The 17,363-nt window shown below is 42.0% G+C and overlaps 1 protein-coding gene across 2 annotated transcripts in view; it reads right to left on the bottom strand.

Annotated features, from left to right (window-relative positions):
• Positions 1-1,918: 1,918 nt before the first annotated feature.
• NALF1 (NALCN channel auxiliary factor 1) overlaps positions 1,919-17,363 on the bottom strand; it is a 343,523-nt gene continuing 328,078 nt past the window's right edge. The window contains exon 3 of one of the 2 annotated variants that reach the window (XM_053384426.1): positions 1,919-7,199. In XM_053384426.1, coding sequence (XP_053240401.1) covers positions 6,907-7,199 — 293 coding nt within the window. In that variant the 3' untranslated portion in view covers positions 1,919-6,906. The remainder of the gene's footprint in view (positions 7,200-17,363) is intronic. The other variant, XM_053384427.1, reaches the window with a different exon arrangement.

Below are 17,363 nucleotides of genomic sequence, written 5' to 3'. Positions count from 1 at the left end.
CTCTGTAGAACTGCTTGGCTGAGACAAGGGCAGTGGTGTGCTCCTCAGCCAAGCTTTGTAAAGAAGCAAGGTGTTATGTACTGAAGTTCTCACCCTGGGCCAGCAGGGGGATACTGTAGATAGTTTTCACTCAGGTCCACATATGCAAATAAGGGATTGAAAGTGACGTTCAGTGATTGGATAGTTACAGAAAATGGTTACTGTTGCGTTCTAGTGGAGCTCTATGTAAGCAGGCTGGCTGAACCCTTCAGTTCAGTTCTGTTCTGGCCTGTGCATAAACAAGAGCTGTTTGAAGAATCGCTGTGTCATCTGATATGTTCACCCACAACTTAACACAAGGGATCTCGCTTGTTTCTCCTTCTGCAGCGGTATGAGGGCAGAGCACGATGGCGATTTCACTCAGCGGTATATCGTTGGTGAAATTGTCATTGCTCCTGAGTCCCTTTGCCTCCAGCGCCCGGCTGCAGCTCATCTTTCACTCAGTGTGCTGGGCGCTGTTAGCAGAGAGATTCAGGAGGCGGACGTTTCACCCATGATATACTGCAGAGTGAAGCCATCCTCACGGTCTGCCAGGCCTAGTGGGGATAAGGGAAGGAGCAGTCACAAAGATTGGGCAGGTGGAGAGAGGAAGTGGAGTCACTTCCACCACGTGGTTTGAGAGGGTGGAGATGGGGATGGGGTGTGTGCATCAAGCGCCGAGAGTGGTGGAAGCCAACAAAGATGAATGACCACTGTGGCTGCTGCTGCTTTTTCTGCTTACTGAGAAAAACTGCTCAGCCTCAATGCCAGGGGAAGGTAGTGCCCTCAGTGCCACTGAGGGAAATCAGCTGCCCTGGTCTCCCTCAGTATGCCGGGTCAAAATCATTATTGCGGTGTGATTTCAAAACTGATTTTGGCCAATATATGGAAAAATCACAGTGCCAAAACAGGCCATAAAATTTGTGATATTGCCATGCAGAAATGGCAACAATTTAGTAGGGGGTAGGCAATAGATGGGGCTGCAGACCCTCTGGGTGCATTTCCCAGACCCCCAGGGTTCCCCAGACTCCTAACTGGGAACCACTGTTAAAAACAGATCCCATATATATATATATGGAGATGTATATATATCTTCAAACCCAGCACAAATCCATCATTTCCTGTTTGTCTTCAGTTTGACAGGTTTTACCAACTCAGCATGGGCTACCATGACTGCAGATTCTATTGAAAATGAAAGTTACAGTTATTTGTTGATTTTCCCCCATGATAGGGAATGGCATGGAAAACATCCGAATCAGTTTGGAACTGAAGTGAAATGGGAAACCTCTGAAGAGGTCCTAGTCAAATTGAAGGCTATTTTTACAAGACGCTGACTGAATCAGTGTCTGAACTGTATCTTGTGGTCAGTGCACACTTTTGATAATCACATCCTCCTAGATTTAGAATGCTTGCAACCAAATCTAAGACCATTAGCTACCTCCACTGCAGGCCTGGATGACGTATAAGCATGAATGTGTAACTGCTTAGAACCTGCTCAGAAGCTTTAGTGACTAAGAGGCATATAAATAGCTACAGTAAATAAAGAGCCTTATTATCTGGAGCAACTGCAAGGAGTGGTTATCACAGCTTGATTGAAATTTTACCTCAGGGAGAGAGTCAGAACTGGACCTGTCACCTCCTTGGTAGGTCTGCAACTCAGGAAAGAAGGAAATCTTCAGCCTACTCCAAATTTAATTATTTGTTAATATTTTATTTTTTGAATTTGGTTTTTAAAGGCCTGTGTGCTCTGAGGGAAAAGGCAGAAAAGTAGCCTAGGCGAGAGAATTTTTGTGGAGGCCATTGATGGCTTGGGAGAACTGTTGGGTCAGCCCTTGCCAGTAGCCAAGGGAAACCCTGTGTGCCCTGAGCAGAAAAACGAAGAGAAGCCCAGACAAGGAAATTCATTTCATCAACTCATGGAGAGGCCACTAATGGCCTAAGACAACTCAGCTTTGCAACATTTTATTTTAAAAATACATTTTAAACTATAACCCAGCCAGTAGGCCTTGCATTTTTAATGTTCTCCCGTATCACAAATTGCATCTGAAAGCCCCATCGGTTTGAAACATGCCAGTTGTGTGTTCCTGTTCAAAGACCTCTTTGGTTCAAGGAACTTTGGGTGGTGGCCTGCAATTGCAGCATTGCCTGGGTAGCACAGTTGGTTAGAGAGTGGTGCTGATAACACCATGGTTGCAGGTTCGATCCCTGCATGTGAAAGCTGCATCTTTCTGCATTGCAGCCGGTTGAACTACACGATCCTCAGGGTCCCTTCCCAACTCTGTGATTTCTGTGAAATCCTTGAAGGCATGTTCCGCTTTGATGGAACTGTCTGGCACTTTAATGTATATGCAGGATAATGCGACCGATGTATACTAGGGCATATACTGGGGCTGTAGCTCACTACCAGCTGCTTTGCATGCAAGAAGGTCCCAGTTTCCATTCTCAGCATCTCAAGGGATGGCTGGGAATGTCCCTTGCCTGAAAGGCTGGAGAGCTGCTTCTGCCAGTCAGTGTCAACAGAACTGAACTAGATGGGCCAGTGGTCAGACTCAGTAGCTTACCCTACGTGCTTTACACAATCAAGGATCCAGGTGTTGTTATCTCAACAGTTCTTGGCAACCTTTGAAATAGGCAAGGAACTTCAGTGGGTTTTGTCCCCACTGTCTTTCTCTATTTTTATTCCATCCCATGGAAAGTGATGTCGAGAGCCCCTAATTCTGATCGAGAGCCCCCTGCCCTCATTTCACTCCCTTGACTGGATGTAGTGAAAAGCAAACAGTACCAGGAACCAGAAAGGACTCTGTTTTGTCGTCTTGCTATTCTCAAACTACTGCATTGGACTATATCACACAATATAGCCAGTTACACTTGCTACCTCCTATGTGTTGTTGTACTGGACAGCTCCTGTTACCTTTCAGTGGTTCTATGCTTTTAGGAAACTATGCATGACAATACTTTTTTGGAAACTTTTCAGCCCAACGCCATTATCCCGCAGAGTCTTTTGATGTTGACGGTGCTCTTGTACCACTTGTGGGTCTCAACCTTTATTCCACTTTTCATTGGTGTGCGGAAGGACAGCCTTCAATACCTATTATTTGCAAAAAAAAAGTATTCTATCTCTTTAATGAAAGGAAAAGTCAATATAATGTATTCTCAAATGTAAATGCAATAAGGAATTAACATATAGCTCTGGTTGTGATCTATGACATTTGGCTTTGCAGTATTCATATATTGCACAAACTCTGGAATTTTCCCTGTTTCAGAAAAAAAATAAAATGATAGAACACATTGCGGTGGAGGGGGGAGGGCAGGGAAGTCTGGTCTATATGACTCTGAAATAGATACCTCTCTTTTTCTGCTTTTAAAAACACATGAACATCATTAATCTTGAAGCCGGTTCTTCATCATGTATGTCCAAGTCATACAGCACAAGGAGAAATGGAACAAGATGGCGGTTACAGTGGCAAGATGCAAATTTATTCGGGCAAAAGTAATAGGTGCACAATATCAAGCATGCTCAGGTTTGTGCCAAGAAAACTGTTTACGGATGAGGAATGGATGGGATGAGCTTTTTGCATCATACATGATTAACGGTTCTCTGAACTTCCATTAGGAAATCTATGTGTGATTTCCTAGCTGCCACTAAGAAATGATACAGACCACACTGCTGGAGCAGAAATACCCTGGCTCAAATGATAATGTGACATCACAGCAGCAGTGTACCCGGGAACGTGATATTCCTTAAAAATAAAAATAAAAAATGAAGAAAATAGACTGAAAAGTGTGTTGGGGGGGGGAATAGTGATAGAGAATTCAAAGACCATGTTGACTGCAGGCACCTATTTGGAGTGTTTCATTACGTCTTTAATTAAAATGGTTTGTGCTTCCTTTTTCATTTTATTCATTGTTTAGCTCTCTCTCTCTTTTTATGCATGTGAATAACGTTGCCACTGTTTTTCTTCAGCTCTCTGTATTTCTCTCCCTCCTGGTGTCATCGCTTGAAGCCAGGGAGCGTTAGAGCTGTGTTTTTCCTCTCCCCTTGAAAGCACATTTTAAAAAGGGAAAAGGAAAAAAAAAAAGGAAGAGAAGGGAAGGGAAGGCAAGAAAGAAGAAGAAATGTTCCTTTCTGGTATTCTCTGCAGTTAGGTCAGCAGGAGGCAGAATAGGGTCCCATTGAGAAGAACCAGCACTTCTTCATTAAATGCCACTTTAAATGGGGGACGAAGAGAACTCGCTACTGTATTGGGGCAGTGCAAAAAAAAATAAAAAAAAATAGAACAAATGAGTGTCTTAGTCCATGGGTGAACCAAAATGATAATGCAATGAATGTCACAGAAATGGATGTTGTTGAATGGCCTTTGCACAGCAGAGGTAGATCAAGGTTTATAACAAACTGTTTACTGACCATTTACGTTTAAGATTAAGAGAAGAGGTCAGTTGAACAAGAGCTCACCTATGTGCTTTCTTAGTCGCGCGACTCTAGCAAACTCCCTAAAGTACTGCAGCCCAGTCCCCTTATTGCTGCATTACTTTTTTTCCGCAACAGACCAAAATGCTCTTTGAAATTTACATTCTACTATCGGTTAAAGCTTTCTCTCCCCCCACCCCCACCCCACCCCTAAATTTTCAAAGTATTTCCACAGTAGAGTTATGAGTATAATTCATATGAGATGTGCTCTTCCGGGGTGGGGGGTGGGAAAATAAAAGCACCATTTTTAAATGCCAAGTAGAATACCTGTGTGTGCACATGCGCAGTAAGGAGGGGAGAAGGGTAAGGAAAGAAACTGAAGCTGAATAATTCTGCATTTTACGTGCTTTTTTGTATTTGCACAGGTCATTTTAAGATCCTCATTCTCAGTTCATAGCAAAACACTATCAAAACAAGAAGTCTTGCAAAATAGTTGAGCTTATACATCTTAAACAAATGCATTATTTTAACCTGCTAAAGCAGTAGGGATTTTTTTTGTTTTTTGTTTTTGTATATACCTATATATATTTTTTGCAGAACTTCACAAACCATAAAACATGAATAAAAATGCATTATCAACACCGCAGTGATGAACAGAAACGTTTTCTTGAAAGGGCCAGGGAAGGATGGAGTTTTTCATAGCTAGAAAGTAGATAATTGGTTTGCTAAGAGAATATTTCCTATCTTTTTTTCCTTCATCTCTCAGCTACACAGCAAACAGCTCTAAAGTGCACTTTCCAAGTGTAGTTAGAGAACAGGAAGGAATGAAAAGTTTTTTTTAAAACAGCCCTTATTAACTTTTCCTTCCATTTATTCTAGTGTAAACTCTAAAAAGCCTTTTTAAAAAGCAAGTTCTCATACACTCAGCAGGTGGTATGATTCTACAAAGAAAGAAATGGGGGGGGAAAGACAACTGGATTATTCTATCTCCCTGCCCCGCTTTGACTACTCAGCCCAACGTGTTAAATTTTATTGCACACTCATGGAAATGGTTTATCTATTATCATGATTTTTTAAAAAAACAAAATTATGTTTTCTTTTTCAGCTGTGCTAATGTTTAGTTCTGCCTTCGCCCCCCCAATGTCCTCGTCTGCCTTTAGTTTTAAGGGGAATTTCATTAACATGTCATATTTAATAGACTGCGGACAGTTTCATACACTGGATTGCTCCAGGAAACACACACCTTATACCAATGTTCCCACAACAAATGTGTGATGTTGGCGAAACACAACTGTGTCTTTAAACACCAGTATACAGGCATCTGGGAACCCTGGTTGGGGGTCAGAGATTTCCAAGAAATGTTGCTATTTAAACTAGGTTGGGTGTGCACTCATGTGTGATGTCCACACATTATGTGTTTTCTGGGGGAATTTGTGGAGAGATAATCAGAAACTGGTAAAGGGGAAAAGGAAAATCTTTGTTTTTTTGCTGAACCTCTTTGCTCCTATAGATTATACTGACACGTGCTGCTCTCATGACTGCGGCGGAATTAGTAAAACCGTAATTCACAATGAATGCCAAACTTCTACCGCCACTGTGAAGGCCTCTCTCATCTAGTCATCTTTGCTGAGCTCTAAACATGGTTTTGCATGCACTGTCTTCTGTCCCAGGCTGCTCCTGTTCAACTGACCAGTGAGAAAGGACTGGACTTCTTTGAAAATGGGAATTGGAGCAACAGTTTGTTATAGGTTTTGTTACGTTACAATTTCACTGTCCGATTCCACCTTAGAAGGAGAGCACTTCTCTTTTGCCTCCCCATCCTCACTTTGGGTTCCAGTCAGGTGACTTGTGCAACATGGGCAGAGGCTCATCTGAATCGTGTGCCCATTCATTGTGATTACACAGACGGAAAAGCAAGCGGGCATTTTCGGCTTTGGGGCACTGGAGAGGAGAAGGAGAACCATTTTTTTTTTGTGGGGGAGTAGGGCCCGTTTAGGGGGCAAGGTTACTGTTGTTGTTTTTTCTAAAAATAAAAATTAATCCATTAGTTAGTTATGCCATGGAACCACAGCAGTTCTTTCCTCTAATAGAAACTGACAAGACATAAAAGACAGAACTATTGGATGAACACACACAATGACTAGAAATAGATAAGACAGTGAAAAGACTTAGTTTAGCTCTGAGAAACTGTCCAAAAAATAAAATCCTGTATTAACAAGTGCAAAAACAAAAGAAAGAAACTCCAAACATTAAAACACAGTGTATAAAATGGTGTGAGAAATTTAAGTCACCAGACAGCCTTTTAGTCAATAAAAAGCTGTATTTGATGTGTCCTTGTTTGGATTGTGGCCCTTCTGCTGAGTTTTACCCAGAAGGCCTTTGGAGGATTGAATGGAGGGCAAAAGGACCCAGTCTCTTGTGTTTGACTGCAGTACATGTGGGCCTGCTGTAGGCCCATAGGAGAAGATGAATTGGATCTTTTATTCCTCATTGGTTGAATTATCTTCCAAAGTTGTTATGCCGCCAAAGCCCAGTTCGGTTGAGTTCTGTGCTGCTGAGACTGTTAGTACTGTATGTAAGAGAATTAGTACGAGAACACATAGTTTAAGTCTGCTGTTACACAGTCTTGATGCTGATGAAACTGTGAGTGATGTCCGGTGACACATCGAGTCACTTGTTTTTATAGTCCCTTTGGATTGGTTATCTGATAATAGTCCCCATCTGACATCACAGCATTCTGGTTCTGCATTGGTTGGATAGTTGTCATAGAGCCCTGCAGGGAGGGGAAAACAACAGTAAGTGAATTCTGGTGACTATTTCACACTATATTCAACTAGAAGGCTTATTGTAGTGTTACTTGATACGTATTATTGTATAGCTATTATTGTGTTGCATTACTTTTCTGGTGCTGCAAACCATGCTATAATTTTCTTTATAATCAAATGGTTCATGACACAGTCTATGTGGAAATGCGTCAGACAAAGTCAAGTTAGTAGGAATAAAAATAATAATAAAACAATAGATTCCTCCCACTCCATCCTCCTTAAGCAAACTTATGATTCTGTAGCTGCTTCATGTACTGACTATTATTAGTGCTGCTCCTTGTATTTATGCTTTTTGCTGCATAATTTGTGTTCGAATGATTGGAACACTGTTGCTTTTACGTTTGCTTTCTATTTCCAAGAGGAAAATGAAATAAGTTTTGGTCTTGATATTATTCAGAAGATCACTTCACCTGCCACACCTATCCACTCATGATTACTTTTGTCAGGTATAGATAGCTACATAGAAAAGTGTTGCATGTACCGACAAATTTGTGCATGTGAGTTTTTAAAATAGGCTTGGGACTGATGCACATCTTATTTTCCTAACTGCCTTAAAGGAGGCTTCATGGCTGATTGCAAGAGCCTTCATGGTGGCAGATGATGTAGATAGATGATAGATATTGCAGAAACCAAAGACAGAATCACAGAATTATAGTGTTCCATTAGGAACTTTTCTGTGTAGTCTTAGGGCTCATCCATGCTCCTCTTTCTCCCATGATTTCTAGACGCGGGCCTGGTAATTTTTTCTTACGCTCTGCTGAATTGAAACAAACATCAACCAGGTTTTCTGAGTAGTGGCATTTGTTCTGATTCAGCAACAAACCATGCATTTTTCTGGGGAAAGCTGCAGGAGAAAACAAAAACCCCTAGAAATCCGGGGACAAACAGAAGAAATCAGAGGACAGGGGGAAGTGTGGATGAGCCTTAAGCCTTTTTTTCCCTTCTCGATTTTGGCAGTTCCTCCCCACCCCCATTATATTTTATTCGACTTCAACATTGTTAACATATACAATCAAAACCCAGTTTCATCTTCTGTCTTATTTTTGTTGACTTCCCACCCCATTTTCCATGGAGTTGTTTTCCCCCTTTGGTTGCACCCTATCTTCTATCTATTGAACCATAACCACCATATTGTAATCTAATTGCTTCTGTTGCCCAAATCCTGCTCGCGAGTTCATCATACCATAATATTTCTTTAAGTAATCCGAAAATGCATAAATTATTCCATAAGACACTCATCATTAGGTTCTGTTAATTTTGCCAGTTCTGCATAGTCCATTATCTTACTTATCCATTCTTCTTTGGTGGGAACTTCTTCTTCCTTCCATTTCTCTGCATAAAGAATCCTAGCTGCTATTGTTACATACATAAACAGCTTTAACCATTTGGGGGTTACCTCTACCTCTATAATCCCTAACAGAAATACTTCTGGCTTTTTTGGGGGGGGAGGGTATACTCATTCTGAACATACTTTTTTATCTCATCATGGATCATTTCCCAAAATACCCTTGCTTTCATGCAAGACCACCACTTCTTTTTGGCAGTTTGAACCCATTGGTGATGTAGCTTCCAATTCACAATATGTTCTTTTATGAGTAAACAAGTTCACAGATGATTCACCCCATGCCTAGGAGTATTAAAGTAAAGTGGCCGATAGGTAAAGGTAAAGGGACCCCTGACCATTAGGTCCAGTTGTGACCGACTCTGGGGTTGCAGCGCTCTTCTCGCTTTATTGACCAAGGGAGCCAGCGTACAGCTTCCGGGTCATGTGGCCAGCATGACTAAGCCGCTTCTGGCAAACCAGAGCAGTGCACAGAAACGCCATTTACCTTCCCGCCAGAGCAGTACCTATTTATCTACTTGCACTTTGACGTGCTTTCAAACTGCTAGGTTGGCAGGAGCAGGGACCGAGCAACGGGAGCTCACCCCGTCGCGGGGATTTGAACCGCCGACCTTCTGATCGGCAAGTCCTAGGCTCTGTGGTTTAACCCACAGCGCCACCTGCGTCCTTCTAGGAGTATTAAGAAGCTGCTAATAAGTTACTGATTCAGTCGGAACTATTCACAGTTGAACCTTCTATACCACTTTAGGTTACGTATGATTCTGAGCATACCAGCATGGAGGAAGAGGTTTTAATGAAATAAATAGGGCTGATTTTCAAGCAAACGTGATGAGGATTTAGGTGTACTTATTGCTCAAAAGCTGCTTGAGGAAGTACACTGTTGCACTTAATTCACTCCAGTGAACGAAACCAGCTGAAGCGCCAGAATGTTAGCCTTAGGGCTGCGTAGTTGTCACCATCTGTTTATAAGTTACTAAGAGTTCCTTTTTTTGTTCATTCCACTTACCTTTACTTCCTGCAGATAGGCAACAATAAGCTGGGGGGAAGAGTCCAAACATTTATTTAAAGCTACCTTCTATTTATTTATTTTAATTACTGTTACATAATATAGAGCTTGAGTAGGCAAGCAGGTCAAGCAGGATCTACTGGAAAATCCCTGGGTAAATTGCAGTGGATCAGCAAAAGTTTCTGATTCCCACTGTTCAGGACATTACATTGTGCAGGCATTATAGTCAGCTTATTGGTGGAAGTAGCTATTCAACAGGAAAATGAGAAGTAGACTTTTGCATAAAATCATTGTAAGGTCTATTCACTTCTGGTACCCTGAGCAAATTCCTAGACTCAAAATGTGGTATGAAGTACAGTGGTACCTCAGGTTACAAACTCCGCAAACCGAGAAATAGTGCTTCAGGTTAAGAACTTTGCTTCAGGATGAGAACAGAAATGGTGCTCCAGCGGTGTGGCGGCAGTGGGAGGCCCCATTAGCTAAAGTGGTGCTTCAGGTTAAGAACAGTTTCAGGTTAAGAACGGACCTCCAGAATGAATTAAGTACTTAACCCGAGGTATCACTGTACACTGATATATAATTCTAACCATATTTCTTTGGCACCTGACACTAGTTAGGAGATACTGGGGCTCTTATTAAATATGACAAGTCTGAAGACTGCCCCGGCCTCCTACAAAGTATTGAATTTGGACTTATGGTGGTTCCACTCCCCTTCCATGAAGCCGCTATATCTTTTAGGATGTTAAAGAAAGTGAAAAAAGGGGGTTAATTCTCCATGAGCTGGCAGAAATGTCTGTTTGCTGCCTCGCTCAGCAGCTACTTTAGCACTTAGAAAAAAGAAAAATTATTTTCCTACAGGCAGGGTTGTTTTTTTCAGCCAGAACTCAGTTCCAACACCTCTCAGGTGGATGCCATTGCTATTACAGTGGTACCTTGGGTTACAGACGCTTCAGGTTAAAGACTCCACTAACCCAGAAATAATACCTCAGGTTAAGAACTTTGCTTCAGGATGAGAAAAGAAATTGTGCGGCGGCAGCGGGAGGCCCCATTAGCTAAAGTGGTACCTCAGGTTAAGAACAGTGTCAGGTTAAGAACGGACCTCCAGAATGAAATTAAGTTCTTAACCCAAGGTACCACTTGCACTTTGATGTGCTTTCGAACTGCTAGGTTCCACCCGCATCCCTATTGCTTATTAGCCCATTCCATATAACAAAAAGCAGGAAGTCATTCAGTTGGCAGAGTTGCAATTCATTTGATGTAATTTAACTTGCTGCAGTCAGCTCTCGCCTTGATAGTTGACTGGAGAAGCAATTTTTAAAAAAGGAAATATTCAATAAATAGTTTCCAATTTATCATAAAGCTGTCATATTGCTTTTATATCACCATAACCTCATGGCTTTCCTCCCAAATAATGCTAAGAGAAGAGCCCCTATAGTTTTCAAAGTTTCCTGGAGAGAAAAATGACTATTAAACCAGTTAAGTCGTTAGTGTAGCTTGTACCCTCTGAATATTTCACAGTATCTATTGAATATGGGTTGAAATGTTTATTGGTCTCCACTAGGTGTCCCCAGTTACCTATCAAACTTTACAAAAAATATATAGCAGTGGTAAGCCATGCATAGTTCACAGAATTTGAAACACAACAATTAAATATCAATAGCACTTTGCTACAGCATTTGTGCAGTGTCTTGCTGACTGGCTGTAAAAAAACTTTGAGACTTTCACTATGCAATCTATTGGCTCAAATTCCGGGAGCTGAGTTTAATGTTGAAAGCCAATAAATCTTTAATAAAAATACATTAAAAGCCTTACGTGGACCACAATTATCAAAATGTTTGATAAATATGTGCCATTATTATTGCTGTTGTTTTTATTCATTTTCATCTTTAAACTGTTTAGCATGGTCGCACTGAGACATATCTTTGTTTTATATTAGAGCATATGACATTCAACAGTTACATAAAATTAAAATAACAATAAATACTAAGATAAATGTTTATGAATATATGTTGTATCAAAGTGTAAATGCCAAAGGGAGCAAGCGAGGCAGAGGTAACTGCAAAGCATTTGAGGCAGGTTGCAATTAATTTATCTTATGTAGACAGCCCTGGTTCCTTACATGGCAAGTGTGCAAGAAATGAGGCTGGAGATGCCTTTACCCAAGTAAGAGATTTTGCTACATATTCCTCTTGAAAGCTTAGCTAACTGGTCAATTGAACTGCACTTTTAGGGAGATGGTGCATAAACTCCCAGGCAACTTCAGCTTCCTCTATGGGAACTTTTATGTGGACCAATGTCTCTTGGCAAAACAATCAGCAGAGGGAATCTTTAGCAGAATTGATGTTTTGGAAAAGAAAGTGTCTGGTTTGAATGCCATAATTGGTACACAGGTTGTGTTAGTGGAGACAGGAATTCTGACTGTAGCCCCACAGACAGGACCTACCAAGCTGAAGTTGCGAAAGGTTTGAAGGTATATCAAGACGGGGATAAGTCTCTAGCTACTGAATCTGATAGATGTCATTTAATTGTTCAAGTCCCTATCAGGATTTGAATTAAACCCAGAGACCTGTTTTTACACCAATATGAACTCAGGAGATGGACCAAATTCTTTTAGAAAGCGGTTCCCAGATGTTCTACCGGTGGTCCTTCAAAAGTGGCCAGTGAAGAAACCCACCAGAATAATGAAAACAGAATCTGAACTGCAAGCAGGAATTCAAGCCTTCTTAGTTGGGGCCTCCCTGAATGTAGGAAATGGTTTACATTGCAAATATCTGTCTAATTGTGATTAGAGAGGCAGTATTGAACTAACCTTTCAGGAGCCATATGTACGGGATAAATTTTGGTCTCTAATTCATGATTGCTGATTGGAGAGCTGTTAATCGAATTAAAATGTTGTTCAAATAACAGCCCCACCCCCATTGCAAGTTAGATATCGGTTCCATGTAATTATTAGAAAAGGGAACTGCAGTCTGGAAAAGGCAACTTGAGAGGAAGGAGCCAGAAATTCTTGAGCCATAGCTCCTGTCTTTGTCACCTATCTTAATAAAATCCAGAATGGACAAGAAAGGAATATTCATTATATTGGCCTGAACATAGGTATTGGATGAAATATGCCTAGGTTAAAAAAGGTAAAGGTACCCCTGCCCGTACGGGCCAGTCTTGACAGACTCTAGGGTTGTGCGCCCATCTCACTTAAGAGGCCGGGGGCCAGCGCTGTCCGGAGACACTTCCGGGTCACGTGGCCAGCGTGACAAGCTGCATCTGGTGAGCCAGAGCCGCACACGGAAACGCCGTTTACCTTCCCGCTAGTAAGCGGTCCCTATTTATCTACTTGCACCCGGGGGTGCTTTCGAACTTAGAGGCCCAAAATTCCTAGTCTGTTAGCAGTCTATTTTTTAGAAATCAAAAAGGTCTTAACATACTTTCCTGGAATCTGGCATGTTGGGTGCATAATAATTTTTTTTGTTTGCTCCAGCAAGAGACTTGGTTTCATGCACAGAATACTCCTCTGCCTTACAGGGTTATAACTATTTTAGCCAGGCAGCTGTTAGCAAATCATAAAGGGCCTAAGAAGTGGGAGCTTGGATACCTTTATATTATTTGATTCGGCAGGAGATTTTTTGATAGCAGATTTTGGAATTCAAAATAATTACGGTTTGCCAGCACAAATAAAAACTGAATTAGGAACCCTGTTTTAGTGTATAAACAACTACCTTCCCCCTACGGTCACTGACCACCAAGATTTGGTCAGATTTAGCATCCCTACTGGGGCAGATCAGCCATAAATTCTCCACAGCATTTATACTTCTTTGCAGGGATTTCAATGCCCGAATTGTTGCAACTTCACAGTGCCTCTTGCTACTTTTAGGCCTAGGCTATTTTACGAGCCTCTCATTGCTCTTTGGATAAGAATTATAACACACCAGGCCTGAAATTGTTGGCATTTGTATTCTAGCATAATTTATATATCCTTCATAGGAGTCCTGTAGACATTTCTGTGAATAGGTGTGTCAGTCTAAACCTCTTCTATGGTTTATGGCATAAGTAAGAAGGTTAATAATAATAATAATTTATTTATACCCCGCCCATCTGGCTGGGTTTCTCCAGCCACTCTGGGCGGCTTTCAATAGAATATTAAAATACAATAGTCTATTAAACATTATAAGCTTCCCTAAAGAGGGCTGCCTTCAGATGTCTTCTAAAAGTCTGGTAGTTGTTTTTCTCTTTGACATCTGGTGGGAGGGCGTTCCACAGGGCGGGTACCACTACTGAGAAGGCCCTCTGCCTGGTTCCCTGTAACTTGGCTTCTCACAGTGAGGGAACCGCCAGAAGACCCTCGGCACTCTAAGGCACTGGACCTCAGGTTGACATGAGATTCTTCATAATGAACCTTGCTTGACCTTGGTACAAGCCTGATCCCAGCCTTGTCTCCTGAAAGACATTCAGGCATACCCCAAGAGTTCTCCATACCTTGGATAAGGGTCAACACATGCAAATTTACCGTAGTTGCCAAGTACAGTCCATTCAACTCCTGAATGGGGGCCATTAAGGAATTTGAAGGGAAAGCTCATATCTCCTTTTTTTAAATAAAAAAGTGATGTCTAAGTGGTCACTCTACATGCGTATCCCCCACACAGTTCAAGGCACCAACAAAATACTTGAAGGGAGAGCAGGCTAACGCATTTAAACAGTGTTGCCCTGTTAAGCAGAGAAGAGGGAGAAAGGTGCCGTTCCAAAAACAGCCTCCTATTTACTTCAAAAACGGAGAGATTTCTTCTCTCCCAGGAACCAGAGTGATCAGAGGCCTGTTAAATAAGCCCTACATTTTTTCCCCTCCTGTTTCAGACCTGCAGGAAGAAGAGGAGAAAGCAGCTGAAGACCAGCCAACCAGAACTGCAGGCTGCCACTTCAGACTCTTTCATGCATAAGAACTGCAAAACATTGCCACCTGTGGAGAGCGCGACGACTGAAAAATACGAGGGGTCAACTGCAATCTGTGTATTGTTATGTGTTTATGGCATGAGCCCTCTGGTACTATTTTCAGAGAAACTCTTTTATTATTGAATGGTGATTTGCTGCTCCTGTTGATAACACGTAAATATTAAATTGAACGGGAGAAAGAGAGATCACAAGGTTGGGAGCACATGCTGTCTATGTAAGGCCATTTCTGCTCACCTCACTGCTTATGGAGTGGGAACTTCTCTGTAGAGTCCATGTTTGAAAATGGAAAAAAAGAACATCCATAAATGTTCATGGGACAATTTACTTGGTGCACAGAACTAGTGATTTGGTCAGAATTATAAATGCTGCTAATGTACAGTCACACATGGTCTGAAAAACCAAGTGTGGGGAGAGTGCTATTCCTGGTGCCTTATATCTGCTCTCTACCTGAGGCTGTTTTTGAAGACCACCTTGCAATTGGTAGCTATCAGGCTAGATGGGATCATAGGTCTTTAAAAGCACAATACAGCTTGCCATGAGTTACTGAGGGTGTTAGTGCTGGCATACAAAAAGCTTAAAAGGCTTAGGGCCCAGGTGTCTCTCCTAATACCTAATGCCCCCTTGCTTTGAGGCTGGCAGGAGAGGCCCTCCTGACCAGCATGGTCTGTGGTATGGTGACTTGAGACAGGGCTTCTTCTGTGGTGGCACCTCAGCTGTGGAATAATAATAATTTCTTATTTATACCCCAGCCATCTGACTGGGTTTCCCCAGCCACTCTGGGCAGCTCCCAACAGAATATTAAAAACACAATAAAGCATCAAGCATTAAAAACTTCCCTAAACAAGGTTGCCTTCAGATGTCTTCTAAAAGTCAGATAGTTGTTTATTTCCTTGACATCTGATGGCAGGGCGTTCCACAGGGTGAGCTACTGAGAAGGCCCTCTGCCTGGTTCCCTATAACCTCACTTCTCACAGTGAGGGAACCGCCAGAAGGCCCTTGGAGCTGGACCTCAGTGTCCGGGCTGAACGATGGGGGTGGAGATGTTCCTTCAGGTATACTGGGCCAAGACCAAATGCACATCTTGGGAAAGAGCAGTTGCCATTAATTTTTTAACATGTCAATTGAAGACATGCCTGTTCACTGGTCTTTCAGGAGGTAAAATTTCATTGAATCTAAGAGTGTAATTATTGTTCTTGTTGTGCTGTGCTGATGTTTTGTTCTTGTAGTTTTTAGATTTTTAACAATTGTATGGCTGTATTTTTACTATGATATCTCAGGCACCTCAGCCTTCTTTGCAGACAGAGCAAAGGAGCATCAAGGTAAATAATAGTAACCACCTGGGATAGCAGATCTCTGTGTCGGTCTTCCTCCTACCACTTTGGGATAGATAGTCCTTGTACATACCAGGGCTAGGCTGTTATTTTGGCTGTGGCATTTGTGCTGACTCCAGGTCCTTCTGCTATGTCAGACTTTGCAGATTTCTCTGGGCTTGGTATGGGCACATAAGACTCCCTAGTATATATATGTATTAGCTATGAATGTCTAAAAGTGAAGAATAACTTATTCTGCCCTGCATGTTCAACAGAATTAATTAGCCATGATATTGTATGCATATGTTACAGTTAATAGCAGTGTCAAAAGCAAGCATGATAAAAGGTTCCTGTTCAATAATTAATTATTCTCCCTGCAGTATTGCAAAACCTAGAATTTCTCCTCCTTTAATTATGTTAAGGAGAAGATGTGACCAAAGTCTCTTTTTTTCCATCAGGAATTTGATGTGGTAGCTTAGTGAGTTATAGAAAGTATGCTGAGCTCAGTGTATGCGTTCTACACACAGAAGGGGTGCAGTATAATTCCCATCACCCCTAGCTAACAGGACCAGTGGTCAGGGATGATGGGAATTGTAGTCCCAAACATCTGGAGGGCCAGAGTTTGCCTGTGCCTGGCCTAAAGGATCTACACTGGCTCCCAGTACAGTGGTACCTCGGGTTAAGAACTTAATTTGTTCTGGAGGTCCATTCTTAACCTGAAACAGTTCTTAACCTGAGGTACCACTTTAGCTAATGGGGCCTCCCGCTGCCGCCACACGATTTCTGTTCTCATCCTGAAGCAAAGTTCTTAACGCGAGGTACTATTTCTGGGTTAGCTGAGTCTGTAACCTGAAGGATCTGTAACCCGAGGTACATTTCTGAGCATTGTTCAAAGTGTTGGTGCTGACCTTTAAAGCCCTAAACAGCCTTGGCTCTGTATACCTGAAGGAGCGTCTGCACCCCCATCGTTCAGCCTGGACACTGAGGTCCAGCTCCGAGGGCCTTCTGGCAGTTCCCTCACTGCAAGCAATGAAGTTACAGGGAACCAGGCAGAGGGCCTTCTTGGCAGTGGTGCCCTTCCATCAGATGTCAAAGAGATAAAGAGCTACACAACATTTAGAAGGCACCTGAAGGCAGCCCTGTAGCAGTTTTTAATGTTTGATGTTTTATTACTTTTATATGTGTTGGAAGCTGCTCAGAGTGGCTGGGACAACCCATCCATATGGGTGGGATATAAATAATAACATGATGATGATGCAGGACCATGAGGGCACTCTCCCCTCTTTCTTTTTCTAGCAACTGGTATTCAGAAACAGAACATAGTCATAAGGGGGAATAGCTATTGATTACTCACAACAGTGAAGTTGGGAGCTAAACAGGTCTTAGACGGGTGAACCATTTCGCCATTTTTTCAGCTGACAGGCTGCATGAATGGCCAGCCTGACGTGCAGAATGCAAAGAAATGTGGTCCTTTGTAAAAAAATAAAATAATAAGTACCTGCGGTGAGGTCAT

The sequence above is a fragment of the Podarcis raffonei genome, chromosome 4, assembly GCF_027172205.1.
Source record: "Podarcis raffonei isolate rPodRaf1 chromosome 4, rPodRaf1.pri, whole genome shotgun sequence".
NCBI classification, from domain to species: domain Eukaryota; kingdom Metazoa; phylum Chordata; class Lepidosauria; order Squamata; family Lacertidae; genus Podarcis; species Podarcis raffonei.
Note: the sequence above shows the minus strand (reverse complement) of the source record. Positions and strands in the feature narration are given on the sequence as shown.